The 25,926-nt window shown below is 36.3% G+C and overlaps 1 protein-coding gene across 1 annotated transcript in view; it reads left to right on the top strand.

The window, feature by feature from the left end:
- grik4 (glutamate receptor, ionotropic, kainate 4) overlaps positions 1–25,926 on the top strand; it is a 314,456-nt gene that overhangs the window by 212,860 nt on the left and 75,670 nt on the right. The window contains exons 6-8 of the mRNA XM_042771152.1: positions 1,528–1,693; positions 9,167–9,345; positions 13,558–13,611. Coding sequence (XP_042627086.1) covers positions 1,528–1,693; positions 9,167–9,345; positions 13,558–13,611 — 399 coding nt within the window. The remainder of the gene's footprint in view (positions 1–1,527; positions 1,694–9,166; positions 9,346–13,557; positions 13,612–25,926) is intronic.

The following is a 25,926-nucleotide window of genomic DNA, read 5'->3' on the forward strand; positions in this document are numbered from 1 at the left end:
ATCTTAAGGTCCGCTGGAGTCCATCCACGTGTGTTCTTTATAAAATTTCAGCAAAACAAAACACTTCAAACCTCATTTCACTAACCATCATTCTTACCACCATCCAACCCACCTTCTCCCTCATTTTTATTCTCCCCATTTACTCCACATGACCCAGTTTCTCCCTCATGTTGATTGTGTTCATCCACTTCATTCCTGTCCAGTGTTTAACATCCATGTGCTACGTATTTAAATTCCTTCCCTACCCTTGTTTCCTGTCCAGTGTTATACATCTTCATGGAAGTGCTATGTGTGTGTCCTTCTTGTATTACCCCTTTCTGTGGATTATTAAAGACTGTTTAATGTTATTCTCCTTTGTCTCCACATTCCTTGCTCCTCATCTTAGCTACCTTGACAGTTACCCAGGAAGTCCACTTGAAGCTATGTCTGAACCATTAATTAGTTCAAGGATTCAAATGTCATGCTTAAAAAAGTAGAAAAATTCAAAGGTGCCTTTTCTTGCTTATATAAATGTTGTTTGTCTTTGTATGTCACTGTTGAATTACCTCTGAAAGACAAGAGCTTATGCACACAGGAGGAAGTCCAACTGTAGCAGCTATTTACAACTTAGCACAGGGCCTTTGGACAGATGGGAAATTATCTGGAAGCCAGGGTGGGGAATAGAGAAAAGCATCGTCTCTGAGAAATAGAAAGAACGGTTCTAGGAAGGTCAGAGGCTTGTACATGTCTCTCCACTGCAACAAGCCCATTAGCAGCCTCTCTCCAAACCCCCTATCTCTAAGAATCCCAGTTGTCCCCCGAGTGTCGGAGAGCCCACGCGCCCCATCCATCCACACTGGCGGGGACTCCATTACACCCTGATGGAAAGCGATGGAAAACCAATTGCGGATACAGGACCGTGCAAGTACGATACATGGTCAGAAGGCCTGCCGCAGACAGGCAATCTGCTGTGATGAAGAGGCCCTTTACACAGCGTCCTCTAGGATCCCCTTCAAGCCCCACTGACCCCAGTACCCACTTTCCCCGAACCTGACATACCCGCACATCAGCAAATGTCAAATTAGAAAGCAGCCAATGCTGAGGTCTCCATGGATAGCAAGACGTTTTGCGTTGTGTGCTATTTCTGTTCAAAGATTATTCTAAGATGTCAAAGGTCACTGCACATGACCTCTGTCTGAATATCCTTTACACAGAGAGAAATTCTGCCTCAATCATCACTGAGGTTCAGAAAAATATTTTGTTTCAAAATTTCATCTAATACAGCTGAGTTTTCATAGTTAATTTACATGCCTTCAGAGAGGACCTTTTGATATTATTCTAATTAGATTCATTAGTTTTAGACGTGAAAAAAAAAGTTAATTAGTCTGATGAGAATGCAGTGATTCTGTTGCACAGCCACTCTTGAGACCCAGATTGCAATGCAGTAAACAAAATGCTCTCCTGCAACGATCTTTCATTTAATTTACCTGTGGTAACAGCTTAACAAGAGGGCTCAATTTATCTGTCCTGTTCTGTGTCCCTGTGCAGGTGCCATACGTGAAGGTGGCTCCGGAGGACATACTGAAAGTACAGTTTCCCCGCTTTACCACACTGGACCTCAGGCCAACTAATACAGACATCAGCATGGCTGTAGCTGGACTGCTAACGTTCTTCAACAGCAGCACTTCATGTCTCATATGTGCTCAGGCCGATTGTGAGTATCACATGGATTCTATTGTATTATATTGTGTGTGTGTGTGTGTGTGTGTGTGTGTGTGTGTGTGTGTGTGTGTGTGTGTGTGTGTGTGTGTGTGTGTGTGTGTGTGTCTGTGTGTCTGTGTGTGTATGTGTGTGTGTGTTTAAGTGTATATTTATTGATTCTCGTGCTCATGAAGGCTGCATTTATTCGATCAAATATACAGTCAAAAACAGTAAAAGTCTGAAAGATTATTACAAATAACTGTTTTCTATTTTGTTTTTAAAGTCCCCATGAAATCAAAATTTAAGTTATTATATGTTCAATATGTTAGTCTTAATGTTATCTATAAGACAGTGTGTTCAAAACAGTGACAAAATTCGCATTTAGAAGATATAAGCATTCAAAGCTTGCAGTTCGTCACTTCCGCCAAAACGGCTCAACGATTTTGTTTTGACGTCACATCTTGTAAATAAGCTTTCATGTGTCTTTGAGTATTTTTATCAGACAAAACCACACCACTCATTCACACGTGACACAGACTTATTAGTGACACGGACTGGCTGTTGTCATGTTTATTTTCTTACTGAAGAATTCATCATTCATGTTGTCCCATTCATTCACCATCAAACATTCACCGTGCTGCTATTGTCAGTGCACTCTGCTGAAACAGAGATGTCCATGGATATGAATGGCGGAAGGTTTAAATCAAACCCACTGTAGTGAAAGAAAAGGCAACTGACGGATGAACTTTAATAAAGTCTCCTTATTAGACACACATTGAGTTCAGCTTGGTAGAGGATTAAAGTTTAGCATTCTGACTTCACATCTCGGAAGCGAGGATGCTGCAAATTACCCAGAGAATCCAAACAAAGCCACATTGCCCCTTCAGACAGTGGCTACCTTTCTCCGTAATCAGCTTAAAGCCTTCAAGTGGAACAGCTATGATTCCCACTAAGACGTCAGAGAGGGGTGTAGAGAGATGGCGAACTACTAAACGGACTTGAGAACAGTTTCAGGACTTTACCAAACCAGTACAAAGTTTCATATTGATATTGTGGACCAAATTCAGGATTTAATAATCTGATCCCTTTCATGAGTTGGTATTTGATTTAATTGGCTACACCTTAAGGATTGGAAATTGATTTTTACTGAACTGCAATTGAAAGAAATGAGAATAATTATATCAGATATTATTTTTGTATGATTAGAGAAAAATGTGTTCAGTACTCTTACATCAGATTTATATTTTGCTATACAGTACCACAAAAATGTTACTTATGAAATATAATTCAAATTCAACAACGTTGATCTGCTGTACAAACTGCAACACAATGAGAAATATTATATATAATGAAATATTTACTACCATTCAAAAGTTTGGAGTATGTTTTGGAAAGATTTCATATGCTCACCGGGGCTACATTTACTTAACCAAAAATACAGTAAAAACAGTAATGTTGTGAAATATTATTACAAGTTAAAATAGCTGTTTTGTATTTCAGTATTTTTTTAAATGTAATTTCTTCCTGTGATGCAAAGCTGAATTTTCATCATGATTACTCTTAAGATTAGTATTCAGTGTCACATGAAATCATTCTAATATACTGATTTGGTGCTGTTCTCAATTCTGTTCTGAATGATGCACAACACTGGTGCTCAGATGGAAAATCTCTTTTGAGACTGACTGTGGGAGATTGGTATGCCATTGTGATTATATCTGCAATAACAATATCTGAGGTTTGTTTCAGTTCTGAATCCTAAAAAACCTCAGAAAGCTAAAAGCAGACAGCACTGCAGGTAACTTTGGTACACTCTAAAGTTAACCATTTCATGCTCATTCCAACACTATTACCCAAATGTTTTTCTCTTTGTACCTCTAGAGTAAAAGCCCGACTTTCTACATAGAGATAAGTCGGAAACAGGAAAAACAAAATAGCATTGTTTTTCAGCTAATAATGAGTGCATGCGCTCCCTGAAGAATTCTGTAGGAAAATAAAGGAGATTCACAGCAGTGACAGGCCAAACTTAAAATGCGTTGTGACAGAAAACTTTTAGAAATCTGTACCAAGGTGCTTTTGACTCCCTTAATAATTCCCTTAGAGCAATGCTAAACTTCCAAGCTAACCTATATTAACTCCAGCTGCCGTGTTATTTCTTTCTAAATAATATTTAATTTATGTTATGCTGTGCATGTATATAGTCAAGATTGAAATATCCCAAATTCTTTTTTTTATTATTATTATTACAAGTTCTGTTTGTATTTATATTCTTTATATAAACCCATTTTTTTTCCTCAGGGAACCTGTGTATTGTACTAAGAAAAGTGTACTGGGTAAGTCATATTGGTAGAAAGTGAAGAAAGTTCAATTGTGTAATTTGAATTTAACTGAGCACAAGGCTTCTTAAACTTTAAAAAACTTTTTAAGTAACAGCCTATTCAAGATTAGTGAATTCAAAGCCTATTTGAACCAAGAACAATAACTATAATGGTAACTATAATGATTACTAATTTGTATTAGCATCCACACCAATGGATGATAATGTTATGTTTATTCTAACCACTCTGTGAACATGATTACAGCACATACTTTAAAGTGAAATGGATTTTGATCGATGTCAGTGTTTTTATTATTCATCACAGTGATTTCAACCATATTGTTACTCTGTGCCATTATTGTTACCCTTATGAAAAAGAAGTTTATTCAAGTGTGCTATTAGTATACTTCTTTTAACCTAAAAATAGGAAAGTATGCTTTTAGTTTACTTTTTATGTACTTCTCAGAAATGGGCTTTATTTACTTCTCAGAAATATACTTAAAATGACATTTAAGTATACTTGACTTATACTTACAAAAACTCAAAATATACTTGAACTTTACTTAAGTATACTTAATAAAATAAACTTGAAGTATACTACTTTTTGGTAAGGGTATACATGTTGTGTGGATTCCTTAAGTTAAAGGACGATAACTATAATGTTTTAATAATTCTAATTCTAATTCTATGAAAATAGCAAAGTCCACACCACAACTACAGTGATGATGACACAGAGGAACGATATCGTTGGAAACACGTTCAGAATATTTTTTTCCAGCTGATGAACAATAAAAACATTGATAACCAATCAGATTCCATCTGTCTTTACAGTACTTAGGCATTTAAAGCAGCAGATGACATAACTTAAGCACATGCTTATGATAACAGTATATTCACCTTACTCAGCTGCAATTACTATACTTTTTTGTGAAATACTGTAGACTAATAACCAAAAATGACTTGAGAAGCTACATTTCATGGTAGAGCAGCTGCTATCTGTAATGCTTTTAATATGAACATTTATATGTCAATAAAAGACATTTACCAACATTACAAATATTTTCCCAAACAGCTGTTAGAGGAGCACATTCACGCTATGTGTTGTAGACCTGGAACAAATATGTACACATGATTGGCTAGCTGCTCTGCACAGTAGCAGGTCTGTGGCCCACTGTGGGTAATAGTCACTTCTGCTTTGGCTGACAAACATTATGAGGTTGCAAAGTGGGCGTGCGAGCCAAAGGGTTGACAGGAAATGCCACGGGGCTTAGCAACTGCCCTTCAATACATTTCTATAAGAAGCAGATGATGACTCCCCACGCTGCCTGCGTAATAACCTTGTTCACCTGCGCCTCTGTATTTGCTTGTCGCCTTCCGTTACTGTTTCTCTTTCTCTCACGCTCAGTCTCACAGGATATACAGCTCTCATTAATCACTTAGCACGCTGACAGCTTAATAGAGCATGGCCCACTCATGAATACTTCACAGATGACACTGAGATGAAACCATATAAGGACAGTTATTCGTTCGACTAACCTATACAGCCTGGAGGCCACTGAACATATGAGTTTATCTATAAGCAACCGACTATGATCATTTTATATATAATACATATTTTCATTTTGATATGTCTAGCGTGATATGTGTGTTTTAATTAGGTTTCTGAGTTTATTTGTCGGTATAACCCTCTTTGAAAATCTGTTTGTAAATTTTCTTTAAAATGGTCCAACTTTTTTTTAATTGGACTGATAAAATGTATAACTTGAATGCAATGTCAGTCTGCCAAATGCATAAATGTCAATTTAATTGGCTAATATTTTGGGGTTGCCTTAATTCAACAGGATAGTGGAGAAGCAACGGGAAAAAAAAAATATCTGGAACAAAGCCACATGGGAATCAGACATAAGTCGAACTTAAAAAAAAAAAGGAAGTCTTGAGACACTTGTAAATGGCCTCAAAGAAGCACATCAAACAGGGTCAGGTGAAGCTGAATTCAGCCTACCTATACTATATATATGTTCGCACAAGTTTTCATGTAAATGTAGTATGTAACAGCTGGATAGTCACTAGTGAAGGTTTTAAGACTTAGTTCTACTTGTACCATAAGCCAATTTCCAGTTGTCACTTTGTCATTTATGGCTTAGGTGGTTGTATAAACCTCCACTGGATGAGGCGCTAGGCTTCATCTGGTTGCACAGGTCTGTACCGTGTAGTGAGGTGAGTAAGGTCTCATTATTAAACAAAATTAGCTGACCTGTACTATCCAGTCAGGAGACCCAGAAGATCACCAAGACCCTGTGTTCGTAAGGTATTACCCAAATTATTCTGAATAGGGTCAGAGAGGTGAGTGCTACAATCTCTTTCAAGTGTGTCCTCTTGACCTAAAGGAGCTCACGGATTAAATTGAAAGGAACTGAACTTTGGTGCACAGATTGAAAACAGTGAATAAAAAACACACACTTCAAAGAGGTTACCCACCTGTCAGCACCTCTCCGCTAGGAACAGAAATATTGTACTACTTGTTTGCCCGACATTCTTCTCACTGCTTTGAAGTGATCTGTAATTAAAGATGATTAAATTAGAGAAGTCAGCCTGCGTCCCACAGAGAGACGAGAACCCCAAACGTGGGTAAATTGGGATGATCTAATTCTCCTGCCTCTTCAAGAAGAATACAATAAATGTGTAGATAAAAAAGGATGAGACTGTAAAATCAAACAAAAAGCCCCTGAAATGAAAAGTCACGAAAGTCATAGAGAAAGGATCGCCTTTCTAGAAAAGGGCACTTGATATGAAGCAGGACGTTGGAAACTCTCTTTTGTCTGGCTGTTTATTTCTGAAGTTCTCTCCTTTGTGCTGGAAGACGTTAATTTAATGTGATAAGGAGCGTAATGGGATTCTGACATGCGTTGTTAAAGGAGGAAGACTAAAGCTTTTTTTTTTCAGTGGCTCACACCCCTTCAGCTTTTCTTTCTTTCTGTCTAATGAGAAGAAAAAAGGGGAAGAATTGTTGTCTGGCCTCGGGCAGGATGAGATCTGACTGAAACTTTTTTCAGAATGAACTGATGAAAGGTTTACCGATCTCTTTAACTTGTTTATTTCAAAAAAATGACCAGACAGCAACATAATGAATTGTGACTCTTCAAAAACTTTTCAAAGTGTTAAATATTGTAATGCTTGTATAGTGACAACCCATGTCAAAGAAAGGATGAAAAGGTGAAATGCACATTATCGATTTTATTCGAATTAATCCCTCTATATATCCCCATCAGTTCTGATTAAAATGTCCTGAATTTTCCAGTGAAATGACAGATTTCTCTGTTGACGGCTGTTGTCTTCTTTAACCCTGGCCCTCCACAATCGACAGCAAGCTTGTGTTCACAAGAACCAAGTCCACATCTTACTTTTTTTCATTGATCCATTTAGCTCAGATGATATACTATATTTACAATATGGAAGAAAAGATCCGTCGCTACTTCTGTCGCCACAACTTTAAAACTGACATAAAATATACAGTACATGCTAGAGAGCAGATGTGCGGTTGAGACTATTGAAAAAACCAAACATCCAAAACCATACTAAGCTGGTTTGCTGGTCTAGCCAAGACTGGCTAACCTAACAAAAAATGTTCAAAGAACATCCATCTGAAATGTTTTAGGAAAAATCTTTGCATGAATGATGTGTAAATAATGTTTTTGTTCTAAAGTTTTGAGAACATTATTAAAGACCAAATAACTTTGAATGAACACTTTATTAAAGTTACTGGAAGAAAGATTTTTTTTTTTCATAAATTTGAGAGAATCTTTCAAGAATTTGCAGAAGTTAGCTTGGAAGCAGGTGTTCTGTTGGTTTAGCTTGCTCATGTATGCCCAAACCCCCTCTAAAACCAGCCTAACCAGGATTGGAGACTACATTAGACCAGTAAATCTGTGTAGGATGGCTTTGGATGTTTGTTTGATTTTTTTCAGCAAGGATAGTGGCAGTTACAGTAAGCACAAGTCTATTGGAAGTTAGCAAATCAGATTTGAGGAATTGTTTACGCATTGTAGCGTAGTCAAATCCAGTCCGCCGAGTGCGTGTGTATGTACTTCTGTTATTTACCTGTGTGAATAGTCTTCTGCTATGTTTGCACTGTGGTCCGCTGAGCTTTTAAGCATGTGTGTATTTTCAGCTGAAGCATACTGTATGTCCATATTGTGTGTGTGCTTTAAAGATAAATGAACTTGGCGCTTTGTTAAAGCCCAGTGGAAAGTCATAGCTGAGGAAATGAGTGGCTGCTCAGAGTGAATGGAGGCTAAGCCTTTATCACAGTCTCTGTGTGGGAAACGGCTTTGTGCTTTTCTCTTGCCAGTGCTAGAAGCTTCTCTTTAACACCTTACCCACAGTGCTAACTTAACCCTATACTCTTTCATCTTCTCATTTACTTTCCATATATCCTCACATTTTGGCCTGTTAGCCAATCCTCCCTAATTAGACGTTGATATAAAAACTCAGTGTTTTGCTGTTCTCACAAGTTCCTGTCCAACTTGATCTGTGCAGTCAGCGCATGTGTTAGCTAGCAATGCTATAGCACCGTGATTAATGTAGTGCACTAAATGTGAAATTGCATGTGAAGTGCAATTAGCAAAAGACAGAAACTGAATGCTTATGGTTAATTAAATATACGCTGAGTAACTCAGCAGGAAATTGAGATGACAGCTGTGAACAATGGCATCGGCCGCTTTATGTGTGAAGTCAGCAGCAAAAGCCTTTCAGATTTAAAGTCAGATCATAATAAACCGATGTCACATTCTGTTGTGATACAGTATTGTGCAATTCAAAGTCCTGTATTCTCCTAGGCCTCTTAACTGCCAAAGGAACTGAGATTCAACACTCGGGTGATTATGATTTTGCTAATTAAATTAGTTACTGACATACAGAACAGCAAAAAAAAAGCTTTGTTATCTATGTTAAATTCAATAAAAAAATAATGGCAGATAATTTACCTCAAAATTGTCTGACAAATATAATAGCATTATATTCACACCCACAGAAAATCGACTCTAGTCCCTAAAAAGGACGATCCCATAGTATCATAATTGTTAGGAAAAGAGAAGGAGGATGTATTTCTTGTTGTGAGCAAAGGTGACATAATTCAGGACGCTGAAGTGTTTTGTGTGTGCCCCTTTTCAACAGGCCTATTAAACCTGGAGGTGTTACTGCGTCAGTTTCTCATCTCCAAGGAAACCCTTTCTGTTCGCATGCTGGATGACAGCCAAGATCCCACCCCCCTTCTCAAGGAGATCCGTGATGACAAGACTGCCACCATCATAGTGGATGCCAATGCCACCATGTCTCACGTTATTTTGGAAAGGGTACGTCTCAGCTTGACAGTCAGCCTGTTATGCAAAAAAGCATTATTTTTTTGTCTAAATACCCATGAAGCAAGATCAATTAATTAAATGAAAAGCAATAAATTACTGTAATTACATCCAAATTTGTGTAAATTCGTTTTTTTTATTATTATTTTTACTAATATTTATTTTTATTTGCCAGTGAGTAACAACTGAATATATATTCTCTAAAAAAAAAAAAATTATTAAAGTAAATTTATCTTTTTTAAAGGTTGTTTAGTGTATTTAATGGAAAACAAGACCAAAATACTGATTAGTCACATGGTTTTTGCAGCGTATTCCTCTCAATCCATAGTTGGATTAATTTTAATTATTTGGCAGAAATAAGCTTCCATAGGATTGAACGGGTTGAGAGGGATATTCTGCAAAAATCATTTCACTAATCAGCATTTAGTCTTTTTTTACATTAAAGTAATACTAAACAACCTTTCTTTCTTTCTTTCTTTTTTTTTAGAAGAAGAAGAAGAATTGTACAAAATATTACAATTTGTTTTTATAGAATATATATTAAATTGTAATTCACTGGCAAAGAAAATAAATGTCAGAAAAAAAAAAATGTTAGAATTCCAAGAAAAAAATCGAAATTGTAAGATGTAATCTTCATTTTATATGTTTAGGAAGAATTGTGAATCATAATTGTGAGTCATAATTGCTTTTTTTATTTATTTATTTTTTTTCTGTGGTGGAAGCTTTCAAAGGATCCATCCAGGGTTTGAAAAGTTTACAGAAATACAAGAGTGAAAAGGCCATTATTATGCAATTATAAGCTGATAATAGTTTGCTATTATTTGCTCTCTGGATGTCAGTGACCATGACCTTGAGCCTCAGAATAAAATAAAAAAATCACTCATAAAGATTGAAGAATTTAATGATGCCATTAAACAATATAAGTAAGTGTTCCACTAGATTCACAGTGTAGCATTATTCTCATGACCTTTTGTTCATGTGTCTTTTAAGTGTAAGAGTTAAATGTGAGATATTCATCCCACCCTTGAACTCAGTTAGAGCCTGTTGCTCCTCATTTGTAAGATTGATGCTTATGAGCTGTAGTAAATAAATCTCTCTTTCTGGCACATTCAATTCAAGTGTACATGAGCAAACATGGATGCGGCCTCATGACTGAATAATTCGGTATAGATGACTGACTGAGCACACATAATGCTACACACCTCTGAAGCATAATTGTGAGCCACAATTAAGCATGAATCATTATTTTCAGGAAAGAGAAATTAATGGCTCTGCAGGAGAGGCTGATTACAGGAACTGGTGGAAAGAGAGTAAAGGTGATCAATGCAGAGAAAATGGACAGACAGTCTTGCATGCGACATACCGTTCTAAAAATGCGGAACTGAAGTTAAAATAAGTTCACTTAAAAAAAGAAAAAAAAAAAAAAAACATCTCTAGACCTTTTTTTCACTCCACTGCCTAACTGATTTATTCAAAAATCTATCATGTGTGAATGACCCCTAGGCTTTTATGGTGCGGTCACATTTTCTGTTGTTATGTGAATTTCCATCCATGTGATTGGGAAGTTTGTGTGAAAGAAAGACTTCCCCACAAGGTTTCGCAACAGGTTTAAGTTTGTCATGTGAATTCACAGCTGTATCCAACAGAAAGCTTGGTTGACCAGAATTTTGATAATGTGGCAGAGTTATTATAGTTAACTAAAACTGAAACTAAAATTAAAACTATATATATATATATATATATATATATATATATATATATATATATATATATATATATATATATATATATATATATATATATATATATATATATTATTTCATTACTCTATCTGCCAAAGCAGCATTTCTCTTTTTAATTTAGTTTAACTATATTCAAATAAAACATTTCTCATTTTAATTTAGTTTAACTTGATGTACTTAACTAAAACTTAAATAAAAGTTAATGTCAGCTCTATTATATATACAGTATATACAGTCTATATATATGTATGTGAGTGTGTATATACAGTATATGTATGTGTGTGTGTGTGTGTGTGTGTGTGTGTGTGTGTGTGTGTGTGTGTGTGTGTGTGTGTGTGTGTGTGTATACATAAAACAATGACAAAAACACAACTTTAACTAAAACTTTACTAAAATTTAAAATTTTATATATATATATATATATATATATATATATATATATATATATATATATATATATATATATATATGAAGCACATCAGAACTGTATAAGTTAAAACATATTTCTTGGATGAATGATATTCCTTAAAAATAATATCATAGGTTTGAGACCTACATTATAGTATACAATAGTAATATATTTGTCATCATTTCTTCATGTTAACTTCTCTTCTCTTCTCTGCCTGTCTTGTCATGTCATCTCAACTTAGTTTCTCTCTTCTCATGTCATCTTGACTCTTCTCTGGTCACTTCATGATATCTTGTGCCTTTCAGACATTTCAGCCAGTGGTTCACTTCCATTTTTCCTCCCTATTCACTCCATTGCTCTTTAATCAAAGTGTCTGATGACTATCACAGGTCTATCTTTGGCTTTTCTTGTTGCTATGGAGACACAGGGACAAGTACCGCCACTGTTATGATGATAGGTTGCACAGTTCACAGTGGGTTCCTTGTCAGTTTGTCAACCTTACTATGTTTCTCATACCCTCTTCAACCCATCTCTCTCTCTCTGTTTGTCTCACAGTCTCTGTTTCATCCACTCATATCTTCCCTTCACATCTCTCTGTTCCTCTCTCTCTCTCTCTCTCTCTCTCTCTCTCTCTCTCTCTCTCTCTCTCTCTCTCTCTCTCTCTCTCTCTCTCTGGATCTATATGGAGCGAGCATGCGGCAGAGATGTGGAAAGCTGGCACTCGTTCAGGTTGTGAGGAGGGAGTATAGGGCAAGCATGCTAGATCTGTTTGCCAATGTTCACAGCACAGCTCACACACCAGCTTGAGTTGCAGGATTTAATTACATGGGCAATTGCAGGGAAAATCTTTCATTATAAAATACTTTATGCAAGGACAAAATTATCATAACCTGGAAAAACTTTTCGTTCCTGTGGTCCATTTTCTCCCTCTTTCTCTCTCTTTTAACAAAACACTGGTCAAATGAAATGCAGATGGGCATTACGGCACGCTAGGCTGGGAGTCTGGGTGAGTACAAGTGCCGTAATACAGAGGCTGCTTTGAACCGTGATGCAACCACAAGAGAACAGGTGTCCAGGAGTGCTGTGTTAGCATAACTTATGCTAAAATGTAGGAACAAAACTGGGAGTTTGGGAAGTTCAGACCAGGTACTTCCGCCATTGTCAGCAGATCTGTGGCATCTACAAATTATGCTCTGCCACATAAGTTGTATATGTCACACAGGTCGGTTCAAACAAAAAGTGTAGCGGGCACATTTTGAAGAAGAGATCAGCAAAATGCTTAATTTTAACGAAGTTAAAATTTAATTATTATTATTATTATTATTATAAAAGTAACCAGAAAAAAAATTACAAAAAAATAAATAATTTGCCAAAAATGGTTTAGTCAAACATTTTGACTCCTATTCTATTCTTAATTGCACAATAACAGAAAATAAGTCTCTGTATGCACTGTATGGGTTGAGATTATTGATCATGGCTGCAAGGTTAATGAAAAGATCTGCAAGAGCGGTTTTGGAGAGATTATTTGATAAACCTATAATAATTACCAAGTTATTTCAGTGTTCTTTTTGTTCTAGGAAATGTGGTTATATTTCACTGCAGGTTTTTCCTGATCAATATGTGTTAAATTAATTATTTAATATTTTTCTCTGCTAGAAAGAAGAAAAACACCCCCAGCCACTCAAACTGTTTCCCTATCATGCTTTTATTGTACTCTAAACTGTCCCTTTTACTCAGTTTTCTCTCCGTTCCCATAGAAATAATTATTGAAAGTGTTTTCACCCCTGACATTTGACTGACATATTATATTTGCTGCTGTTTCCTTGGAGACAGTGAAGAATTGATAAATAGAATGGCAATGACAGAACGGGAATGTTGGCTGTCTTTTGTTAGCTTTCATCCAACTCTGAACAGGTTTTGCAAAGCAGTGAACCTTGCCTTTTGCTTCTAAATGGCGGCAATGCCATCCACAGATTCGGTCTTGGTAGCTGTTTAAATTAGCCTAGCATTGTCAAAAGTGTTTAATGTACCTCTCTCTTCTCTTTTATCTTCCAGGCCTCAGAGTTGGGGATGCTGTCAGTGTACTACACCTACATCCTGACTTCCTTGGTGAGAGAAAGTGTGATACTAATGCAAGAGTTTTTCAAGCACATGCCTGTCAAACAAAGTCAAGAAGTCGAATTTAATTTTTCTTCCCACATTAGAAAGCAAAATTATTATAGTGTTATACATTAAATATACAAGTATGTATAATAATTTTTAGGGGCCAAGCACTGGTGCGTGGGCACCTCTTGTAATCGTTGGTGTTCCTATTATTATTATTCTTTTTCCACTCTGGGAGTCCATAGCAGCCCATAGAACCGCTTGTGGCAAAGTTATAAAATTTGGCACACAGATAGAGGACAGTCTCAACATTAATCATAGCAAGTTTGGAGTCTTTACCACCAACAACAGTTCAAATTTGCACTCATGTTTGTGCTGAAAACTTTTGAATTAAGTTTAGAAGCAAAATTATTTTTCCTCTGATGCCTTGGCTTATGCAGAGTCGAATGCATAATGGAATTTCATTTTTATGGGTTTCTAAGAAATTCTAAGATTTCTCACAATTTTTAATTATTCGAAAATCATACTTTTTTTAACTCATCCTAGGTGGTTTGTCAGATTTTCACCAAAATTGGCTCAGATCATCTTCAGACCATGCAGTCAAAAAGTTGATTCAATTCAAGTTGATTAGTCAAACCATTCTTAAGTAACGAGTAAACGAATTTGACTAAGGCCATCTCCACACGTACATGTGTATTTTATTCTTCCGTTTTTAAAAAAAATCTCCGTCCACATGAAAACGCAAACACACGCTATGATGCAATGTCAAGAGCATGCCTAACCAACAGGTGGTGATATAATCTCAACCGTAAAGCCATGTTGGCCAATCAGAAGCCTGAAAAAGTTTCCAGTAAGCGGAGATAACAGCGCTGGCTCCGATGTCACAAGCCAAAAATGCCGGTTTCGCTGTCTACATGATAACACTGCAACCAGAGTTTTTGAAAATCTTCACCCTGGCAGGTGTTTTCAAAAATGCTCGGTTTCATTGACCTAGCGCTGCATTCGTGTGTGGGCAAACAGCCAAAACGCGTTGAAAAAGCTGCGGTTTTAAAAATAACCGCGTTCATGTGGACGGGCCTAAGGGCATGCCAAAACGGATGCTTTAGCATATTGAAACCAAACTTGGTGTGTGTTATAATAACCATGACTTGGGGGTACCTGCACAGTTTCGGCACAGCGCTACCTTGTGGTCAGGAGATATGAAAAATGGTTATTTTTGCTTATAACTTCTGAACGGATAGGCCAAAAATCACAAGACTGGTTTAGATTCAGAGCAACATACCAAGTCGAACAATACCCAATTGTCCCATGTTAGCCAATCTAAGCGTCGATATTTTGAATTCTGTCATATATAGCTGTATTTTATGAATGCATTGGCGTGTCATTACAAAACTCTGTATGTGTCTTCAGCACAATTCCTTGAAGATACTCAAAAAGTTTTGTGGCAGTGCCACCTTATGGTCAAAAATTATAATGAAATTTCACAAAATACTAATAGCTGTTGATTAGTTTTGCTTATGATCATGCGACTAGTCTTGATAGATTCCTTGGATCATGCAGAGAAAATTTATACCAATTATACTATAACCTAACAACTTTCTGTCCATAACCCATATCCGTTTGAGTCCAAGTGGAGCGTGAGAAACGCGCCTTGATTTAATTTTCTTTAAAAACATACTGTATCAAATTCCTCCTAGACCATCGGCCCAATTTTCACCAAATTTGACTCAGATCATCTTCAGACCATGCAGGCAAAAAGTTATGGATTTTATGTCAATATACAAAACAGGTTTTTGTTTACCGCATCAACAAATTTGCTGGAATGATGCCAAACTGCATCTGAAGCTTTATCTCTGCAAAGCTTTGACATATTGACACCAAACTTTCTGTGTGCCATTGTCACCTAACACTGACCACACAACGTCAATTTTGGTAACAGTGCCACCTATAGGTCAAAAATGATAAACCATGATAAATCATATTACAATTTATTGTTTTTATGATTTTTTTATTTTTTTTATTTTTTTGACAAAAAATCAAAAATCTCATTGTTGCGGTAAGTCTGATCCTCCCTGCTACGCTTGCTCCTCCTTCTGCCTGGGTTCTGCTTGGCCCCTTAATTGCTGCTTGCAGCTATATTTTAAAATGTTTTTGTAAGTCTCTTATGCTCACAAAGGCTGCATTTATTTGATTAAAATACAGTTAAAACAGTTATATTGTTATATTATTATTAAAAATGTAACTTTTATTAATTATTTAAAATAACTTTTTTCTATTTTGATATATTTTAAAATGTTATTTATTCCTGTGATGTAAAGCTGAATTTTCACCATCATTACTCCAGTCTTCAGTGTCACATGATCCTTAAGAAATCATTCTAATATGCTGATTCACTGCTCAAGAAACATTTCTTATTATAATCAGTGTTGAAAACAGTTGTGCTACTTAATATTTTTGTGGAAACCATGAAACTTTTTAAGATTCATTGATCAAAAGAAAGTTCAAACGAACAGCATTCATTTCAAATAGAAATGTTTTGTAACATTGTAAATGTCTTTACTGTCACTTTTAATCAGTTGAATGCTTCTTAATATGAATATTCATAACCTTAATATTAATTTCTTTAAAAAACTATATATAAATTAATAATAATAATAATATATGAACAAATAAATACATATTATATATAATAAAAATAAATAAAGTCCAGGGTCATAAACATTTATAAATTCATAAAGCGAATTTAGTAAATTTATAATTATACATATTAATACTCTTTGATATTTTTATTTGCTTTTTATATATTTACATAAACAATAATTAGTGTACCCGAAAATCCAGAATGTTTTAATTCTGAGAGGAAATCACTAATGATGAGGCCTCCATGTTAAAGGACATTGAAATTGAGCGTAAAGTGCTGCAGCACTGGCACTGATGATTCAAGGATCCTATAAACAGTATCTTTGATGTTTTCTTTTCAATCTTTCTTTTTCACGCTGATGTGTGCAAGAAATAACAAACCAGGATGGATTTTTCAAAACTTTTTCATCCAATGCGGCTTTAAGTTCAGAGCGCTTTAAGAGCAGCCACTCAGCATGGAACAAACCGACACACTTCAACACACTCCAACCTAATTTAAAGAAGCCACTTCATTTCCCCCACTGCTTTCCTTCACTTATTTAGTCTCTCCTGCTACCAACGTGCATGCATCCAACACGCCAACACCACACCATCCTACCATCTGTACACTGGCGTTTCATTACGCCATTATCACAGTGTGAAAAAAGACCTGTCATAAACTCACTACATCTATCAGAAACCCAGTAATCAGTAAATGGCTCAGAGAGAGCTCTTCAGCCTCTGCTCTGGCCACGCTCTGGGGAGTAATGAAGCACTGCGGTGGTGCAGGTACATGGAGGAATTACTGAAACCATTTGTGGGCACCTTTGGTTATAGCTGACATGCTGCCGACATGCTGACCACGCTGCCACCAGTGGCTACCAAGAATATCACACCCGTAGTTGCTCTCGCAGTTCCTGTTTGTGGCAAAGCATCATTGATGTTTATTTCACCCATATTAATTATTAGTCTCATCAAGTATAAAATGAAAATTAACAAATGGGGCTGTGCAGTTAATTAAAATAAAACTGAAATTGAAATATAATCGATAAAGAGGCTTACATATACGCTTAAATACAGTATACTTACATAGATATAGTTTTCATAATTGTCATATTGCAGTTCAAATAATAATCATAGTATGACAAAATAAGTGCAGCCCTGTATATAAAGGATATAAAAAATGAAAACAAATCTAAATAAAACATTTACTAAAAAAAAATAATAATCTTATTTTATCTGTTTACTTGCATGCCATGTGACCATTAGCCAACATCAGAGAACTGTGAACATGCAGAGGTGTCATTGCATTATTGAAATAATAGCTTAAATTCTCAGATGTAAATATTTCACAGGTGTACGAAAAAAATTTGGGAACCTCTGACCTAAAAAGTAGCTGGCTGGAGGTCTTACCAACATGACATGACATACAGCCAAGTATGGTGACCCATACTCAGAATTCATGCTCTGCATTTAACCCATCCAAAGTGCACACACACAGCAGTGAACACACACACACACACCGTGAACACACACCTGGAGCAGTGGGCAGCCATTTATGCTGCAGCACCCAGGGAGCAGTTGGGGGTTCGGTGCCTTGCTCAAGGGCACCTCAGTCGTGGTATTGCCGGCCCGAGACTCGAACCCACAACCTTAGAGTCAGGAGTTAAACTCTCTAACCACTAGGTCACGACTTTCCCACATGGGGGCCAAACGGTTTTGTCTCCATTTTTAAACAATCCCAGAAAAGAACAGGATGGATGGATGGATGGATGGCCTCTTTAGATGTAGAGGAGACCTTAGGCATTTTAAGAGATGGAATCGGTTTGCTGATAAGTGAGTCCAATTTATGACTGTGCTGGGGGCGGGGCATTTTTCAAAGGCAATTTTTGATCGAGCTGTGAGCCGAGGCCAAAACATCACACCCACACATGGCTTTACATCTCTGTCATCTCACCTGAATCCATCTGTCATGGGAATAATTCATGTCCCTGTGGGATCTCAGCTCAGATACATTGTTTCTGTTCATTACAGAAACTACAGAGAATGTAAATCAGGACTTCGCAGTGTCCAGACAAGCTGTGAATCATGCTCACCTGCTGCTTGTGAATCATTTCGAAGAGTCAGTCATTAGTTGTTACAGCAAACATACAAACCTTTTCCCAAAGTGCACTTTTCTAGCACAGTTATTCATCAAGCGCATTTGCTATCACTATAAAGGGATAGTCTTCCCAAAAATAAAAAGTCTGCCATCTTTTTCTCACTCTCCTGTCATTCCAAACAGTATGACTTACTTACTTCTGTGGAACATGAAGACAGTTTTGGAAATGCCTTATATATATATATATATATATATATATATATATATATATATATATATATATATATATATATATATATATATATATATATATATATATATATATATATATATATATATATATATATATTTTTTTTTTTTTTTTTTTTTTTTTTTTTTTTTTTTAATAAGTCAATGGACTCAATGTTGTCTGGTTCACAACGTTCTTCAAAATGTTGTTTTGTTTTCATTTTTATTTTCCAGGAGAAAAGAAAGTCATACAGGTTTTAAAAGAACATGAGGGTTGGTAATTATTATTTTTGTTTAAAAGCAAGTGAATTACTAGGATGCCATCTTGGCAACTCCAGGCAGCTATGTTTTTGTAGATATAAGCACACAAATACCGATCCTGTCTTATAGGAAAAGGCCGAACTCTTTAAAACGGTTTGTTAAGTGTATGTTTCAGTTACATATTTCATAAATCAGCAATAAAATCTTGCAACAGTGCTGTCATTTATAATCTTAAGCTACAATCAAGCTAAAATAACTTCTAGTGTGCACCGGACTTGGACATGGATAGAGAAAAACTAAATTCTTCCAAACTGTGATGGGTATGTTTCAGTAATATATTTTGTAAAACAGACAAATCTGACAGCAATGCTATCATTTAGCTACATTAATGCTAAGAATTTGCTAATACGTGTTCTAGAGTAAACTAAAGATGATTAGGTCTATGGAAAAAAATGGCTAAAATATTCTAAACCTTTTCAAGAGTATGCTTCAGGAATTTATTGCATAAATAAAAAGCAATAAATTCAGACAACAGTACTATCATTTAGCATATAAGCTACAATTTACAATATATATATATATTACATATATATATATATATAACTATATATATATATATATATATATATATATATATATATATATTATATATATATATATATACACACACACACAGAGAGAAGTTGATTATAATAAAATCCAGCAAACAATGCTATCCTTTAGCCACATTCCCACAAAAATTGCTAATGCCTGTTGCAGAGCAGTTCTTCTTAAATAGTGGGCCTCAGCAAACTATTCTAGAATAAACAGAGAAGTTGATTAGGTCTATACACTTTAGCAATCAAATCTGACAACAATGCTATTATTTAGCATCTTTAGCTACAATTTAATAATAATAAAAAAAGTAATAAAAAACGACCATCTGTTCTACAGAGTCCTTTCATTTTCCTTTGAGTCTTGTCTGTCCTCCATCTCCAGCTACATCCAATACAGTTTCCAGCTTGCTCTTTTCAGAAACTTTTCAGATGTTACATGTCAATTCCAATCTTGTCCTCATTATCACACAGGAAGAGAAGAGCTACTGCTGCTATGAAACATCCCTGTAATTTGATACAACATCCTTCCCCCTTCATTAGAGATCGGGTTCAGTAGGTTAATTGCAATAATGAAAGGAAAGGAGCGAAGCCATTTTGCTCTAATTACTAGATGTATTCTCTCTGGTGGTGACTGCTGTACAGGTGAGCAGTAAAGGGATTGTTGCTTCGTGATTTGTGCAAGCAATAACACTTTGCCGAGTGAAGAACGTTTTCATCTGTGTTTGACTGTCACCCAGGGTTTTCGGCCTTTGTGCTGCATTTAAATGGAAGAGGTGTGCCAGAGAGACCAGTGTGCCTGAGAGATCTGGTTTTATTGAACAATCTCTACAGAGCAGAAAGTTCACATCAGCATATCTGAACATTTCTATGAACGTTCTCAGAAAACATCATTTTTCACAAATGCATTGACGCGTTCTTGACACATCTGTTGAAACACATGGCATGGCATATGTGCCCTCATCACATGCATTGCCGAACAAGAATATGATGAGAAAAATTGATGAAGGTCCCTCAGACTCGGTTCACGGGTGTACTGTAATTATAGACTTCCTTATGAAGAAGACATTACTAACCTGAGGTTTAGATTGCATATTAACCACAAGCTTTACAAAGAAACACATTTTGCTCTTGTTTTTTTTTTCTACCTTAACAAAAATTATGAAGAAGCCGATTTTATAGGCAAATTTAGTAATTTTTTTATGCTCCTATACTTCAAGATTAGCCTATTTTTGACAAAGTGTACTGACATGAGAAGTCGGGTTCATCAGCACTGGATACATTCTTGTTTTTTGTTTTTGCTTTTGTTTTTTAAGGTGCATTTTAGATGCATGTAAAGTCAAAGCAGTTGTTCATCCAAAAATTACAATTCTGTCATCATTTACTCATCCTCATGTCGTTCCAAATCTGTATGGCTTGCTTTCACAAGCCAAAAGTAGAAAAAAAATCTCTCTTTTTACCTTTTCTTTTTTTTTTTTTTTTTTTTTTTTTTTTTGTCTTTACAATAAAAGTCACTGGGGACCAGTGTTGTTTTGGACCCCATTGGCTTTAATGGGCAAATCTTATTGACAAAATCATTTAAAACAATCTCCAAAATATATTTTTTTGTGTGTGGAGGTGAAAAAATGATGACAGAAAGGGAGAACTATCCCTTTAAAATATTTAGAAAAGCAACTGCCTTCAAGTTTTCTGATTGACTGATACTTGCAAGCCTCAGTTATTTTTCCTCTTTTAGTCTAGTGCTGTCACAGAAACGAGTGATATTTCTCAGGACACCAATTTCCGTGATACCTGACAGGTAGTAGGAATATTTTATCCAACTTCAAAATCATCCGACATTGTTGTTTTAGCTATTTTTGTACAGGGCGTTATACTTTCTTTCCACGTTTGCTTTGTAAACACTGGGTCGGTGCTTCCACCTACATCATGCGTTACCTTTCCAACATGACTACGTAATGCATGAAGTCAAGCTAGTGCAAGATGAGCACTTGTGAATATTAAATTATGTTGTGGGATAATTAAATATATTCTAAATAAACTACAAACATAAAATTATATACATTTATTTTGTCCTCACATTCTTTCTTGTAACTCATCCCTCTCAGTGACACAGCTGACTGAATGGCTCATTATGCAGCTCATTATGCAGGCCTTTGTCTTCTCAGGTGTGAATTCATGATAGTTGACGCCTACTCGCATATGACTTTTACCAACAAAAAGTGTCTTAGAAAATTTAAATCAATATATTGTTTTCTGTAAGTGAGTAAACAAGATGATTTTCACATCATTTAGAAAAAAAAAAAATTCTAGGCTACAAGCTCCAGTTCTCAAAAGTCCTGGGAACCAATGTTCTTTATGTGTTTTATGGCCTTATTCAAGTGATTTAACATTTTTAGTTTTTTACACTAACCACGCATAACATTTTTTTTTTTTCTCAAAAACACAATCATGTACATACATGCTGCTCACATATTATTATAGCCCAGTTTGTGCTGATTACAGTGAGATTAGACTTTAGCCATTTAGATATTCATAAGAAACTCAAAAAAGCACAAATGTCAGGGCATGACAAAACTTCTCCAGGCCCCAAAAATACCCTTAGACTCCAGAGGGTTAAAAAGTATATATATTTTTATATTTTTAAGAAAATCACAGATCGTTAAGATAAGACCCTCATTCCTCGGCTGGGATCATGTAGAGCTCCCATCGAAGTCCATTATTTGAAGAAAAATCCTGGAATGTTGTCCTCAAAAACCTTAATTTCTTTGCTACTGAAGAAAGAAAGACATGAACTTCTTGGATGACATGGTGGTGAGTAAATTATCAGGAAATTTTTATTCTGTAAGTGAGCTAATCCTTTAAGTGTATAAAACACAAACACACTATCCTTTGGACCAGGTTTTTTGAATACGGGCCAGACTGTTAAATCACACAATATTGTTTATAGCTCTTTCAAACACTGAAGTCTATGCCGGTAATTAACAAGACCAGTTTCTCTTTCTATTATTTGTTTCACCGTTTAAATTTTGGAGCATTATCCAGCAGGAAGGATTTTTTTTTTTTTTTCTCAAAGATAAGTGCAGAAAGGCAAGGTTTCTTCATGGTTTGTAAACAGCAGGGGCCATTGTTAAAAAGGCTATTGAAGTCGTACTCACGGAGAGCAAACATTGGCGGGTGTTCAGAGGTAAAGAAGAGGACACAAGGTAACGGCTGTGAGCCAGGTTCAGGAGGGACTTGATACCAAAGCAGTAGAGAGAGACAGAAAGGGAGAAAGAGGGAGGAAATTAACAAGGCCATCTTTGGGTGCCTTTGCATACGTAGACTGAATAAAGAGCTGGTCAGTATCACCAAGCAGCTGTATTTCTATGGAGCATGGAGGGGTTTTGTCATTACTGGCCGCTCTCAAAGTCTCCTCAGCAGCCCCATGAGGCCCAGCCTCACATGACACTGATGAATGGGCTGCCATGCCACTCGCCTGTGTAATTTGTTTTTTAATCATTTCAAGTTGCTGGTAGGGGACAGAAAGAAATGTCACATACATCTTGTCACCAAACTGATATGTTGGTTACAACTGACATTAAACCTTGTTTTGTGGTGTTTACCAAGGAATTTGTTATCTATAGAGTGAGCTTATACAGGGATGGCCAATAAAAATCAAATGTATAAGATATTATGTACATTTATAATGAACCTGACAAAAACTTTTTTGAACTGTTTAATACAGTAATTTGTTTTGTGATTTGAGCTACACAGTATTTATGCCTTTTATTATTTATGTTTTGGATTCATGCAAGGAACTGGCTCTTTAGACTGATTAATTTGTGACTCGGACTACACCTTTCATGCCATATGAATGTTCTGTATGTATGTATGTGCTAAAAAAAAGTTCTATTTCATAAGAGTTATTTATTTCAGGAAGCAGGCTACACTTAATGATTTTTGATATACTTTTTACATTTTTGGGAGCAAAAAGGTCCATTGCCTGTTGTCAGTAGTATTGTTTAAACCATTCAGCTTTCTGTCAGTCAATGCAGTATTGCGTGACTAACTTGAACTGGTTCTAAAATCTGCCCTTATGCAAAATTCCAAATTGCTTGGATTCCTATTGAAATGACTGGATTTCCATCACAAGTGTGACTGCACCTTTGTTTTCTTTGCAGGGACCAAAAGCCCCTTCAAAAAAAGTACAACCTTACATTACTTCCCAACAGTATGTAATGAAATCGGCTTAGTAAAAGGGCTAAATAATATCTTCAATAGAATCTAAAAATGAAAAATTGTAAGGTTTAAGGTTCAATTTAAAACAATGAGCTCACTTTATATATAAAAAAAAGTAAAAGTCCATGCAAACTACCGAGCATAATATAAAACAAATGTTTGTTGGTGTACGGATGTGTGTGTGTGTGTGTGACCATCTGCCATTCTTCATTTATTCATGCTTTGTGATCTCCCGCTGCATAAAACAGCCTCATTTTGGAGTGTCCTTTCCACTGAGAGTGCTGACTGGCCTTTTATGTGCTGTATATATACATTTTGTGTGTGGATGTGTGTGTACGTTACAGAGAAAGAGAGAATTATGCAGGGTCAGTGGTAAGCTTACCGGGGTTTCCTCATAGTTAGATCTCCTCACAGAAACTGATAGAGAGGAAATGAAGAAAGACAGACTGGACCAGAGAAGCTTACCAAGGCCGTCTACTCCCATCAGCCCAAGCCGTCTACTCTGTTTACCCCCTATAATTCAGCTCGGTGTCCAGCCCTGGGCCGAGGGGAGAGATGTACAGCTGACCTGGTAAAGAGGCCAAATCAGCTGTTCTGCAGCATTAGCTTCCTCTACTCTTTCCATCAGGAAACAGCCTCTTTCTCTCGCCAGCTTGCTCGGGGGGTTTTTTGTGTGTGTGTGTGTATGTGTGCTTGTATGTGTCCTACTCACTTTTGATGCACATGTAAGGTAGCCCGCGTGAAGGCCCTTAGAGACTAATGAACAATTATGCTCATCATTTGGCCATGATTAAATGGATTGCAAGGAGATGCACACGAGCCTCAAGGAACAAATGAATTCCTTGCTTATAAATCTATCTTTACCAGATTTAGCTGATAAGGGCTTATGAGATAGATCATGTGCTCCTCGAAACATTAATTCAGCAAACCAGCTGCAGGGAAGGGCCTTGTAGAGGAGAAGGTCATGAATAATCAAGAAACAATCGCCCGATTCAGATAATGGCTCCATCTGAATTAGCCGTGATCACACAATCACCAAAAAGACTTTCCATTTATCATGGAGCACCGCGAGCAGTGCCTCTGTGTTGTTTAGATGCTGCTTGTCAAGAACCCTACTCATCTGTCCTATTGGTGAAAGTGGACGTAAATACAGCTCTGTCAGTTGATATTTATGGATAAAGATGCCTTAGGGTGGAATAGATTTCCTAAAGCGTCTTTGATTTCATAGTTGGAGAGAACTGTTCTTTAAAGGGACAGTTCACCCAAATTTTACTCAAGACATTCTAAAGCTGTGAGACTTTCTTTTTTTTTTCACAGAACACAGAAGAAGATATTTTGGAGAAAGTTTCAACATTATTCAATTATTATTAAAACTAGCAGCGACAAAAGCCGACGGTGTTATCACCTCATGTTGGCAGCGTCGGACCAAAAAGCTGCGCTCGAAATGCACCGCATGCAATATGCCTATATAACACATGCGTTCTGCGCATCCTTCACATGAATTAAATCAATCAACAGCCAACAACAGCATATATCAACATAATATATTTGTAATTCAAAAGGAGAAACCAAAACAAAGATATACGAGATAAACGCAGATATACGAAACGTAAAGAAAGCAGCACTTCCTTACCATTTTGAATATCAGTAACATTGATAACTTTAATCATTTTAAGCAGGTCATGTTGTTATGAAAACATTTGCGTATTAGAATGATTGGGAAAGATCAAGTAACATTTAAGCAGCCTTCTGTCTGTACCGCCTTCATTTACGTGATTGTTTTCATCACTTTTGCTTTAATTCTCAGGCACTGACTCGTTCGCTAAACTGAACATCCAATCAGAGCTGTCACTCCCGATAGTCCCGACATCCCCAACGCCGATTCAACATGTTGATTCGTGCAAACTGCAGCTGACGTAAGCCCGACGACTCATTCTGAGCAGATTAATTACCATTTGAATGTAAATATGACCCCCTTCCTCATGTATTATTAGATTTCATTATGATGAAGTTTGTAATATTTCTCAATAGCCAACTCCTGATCAGACTTTGTATAATCTATGGCCATTATCAAAGGAAATCCTCAATATAGTAACTCAGAAATCATGTTTTTTTTTTTTTTTTTTTTTAGTTTTTTTTTTAAGCCACAGTTACACAGCAGAAATGCTGTGAGCTTCAGCAGCTATGTGAAACAGGCCTGGTCTGTCTCTCTCTCTACTCCTACATCTCCGTCATGAATTCCATCAAAGTGATTTGTTCTCCTTAGTTCCAAACTACTCGGATGGATTAAATAAATCACAT

This window comes from Cyprinus carpio, chromosome A15 (assembly GCF_018340385.1).
Source record: "Cyprinus carpio isolate SPL01 chromosome A15, ASM1834038v1, whole genome shotgun sequence".
NCBI classification, from domain to species: Eukaryota; Metazoa; Chordata; class Actinopteri; order Cypriniformes; family Cyprinidae; genus Cyprinus; species Cyprinus carpio.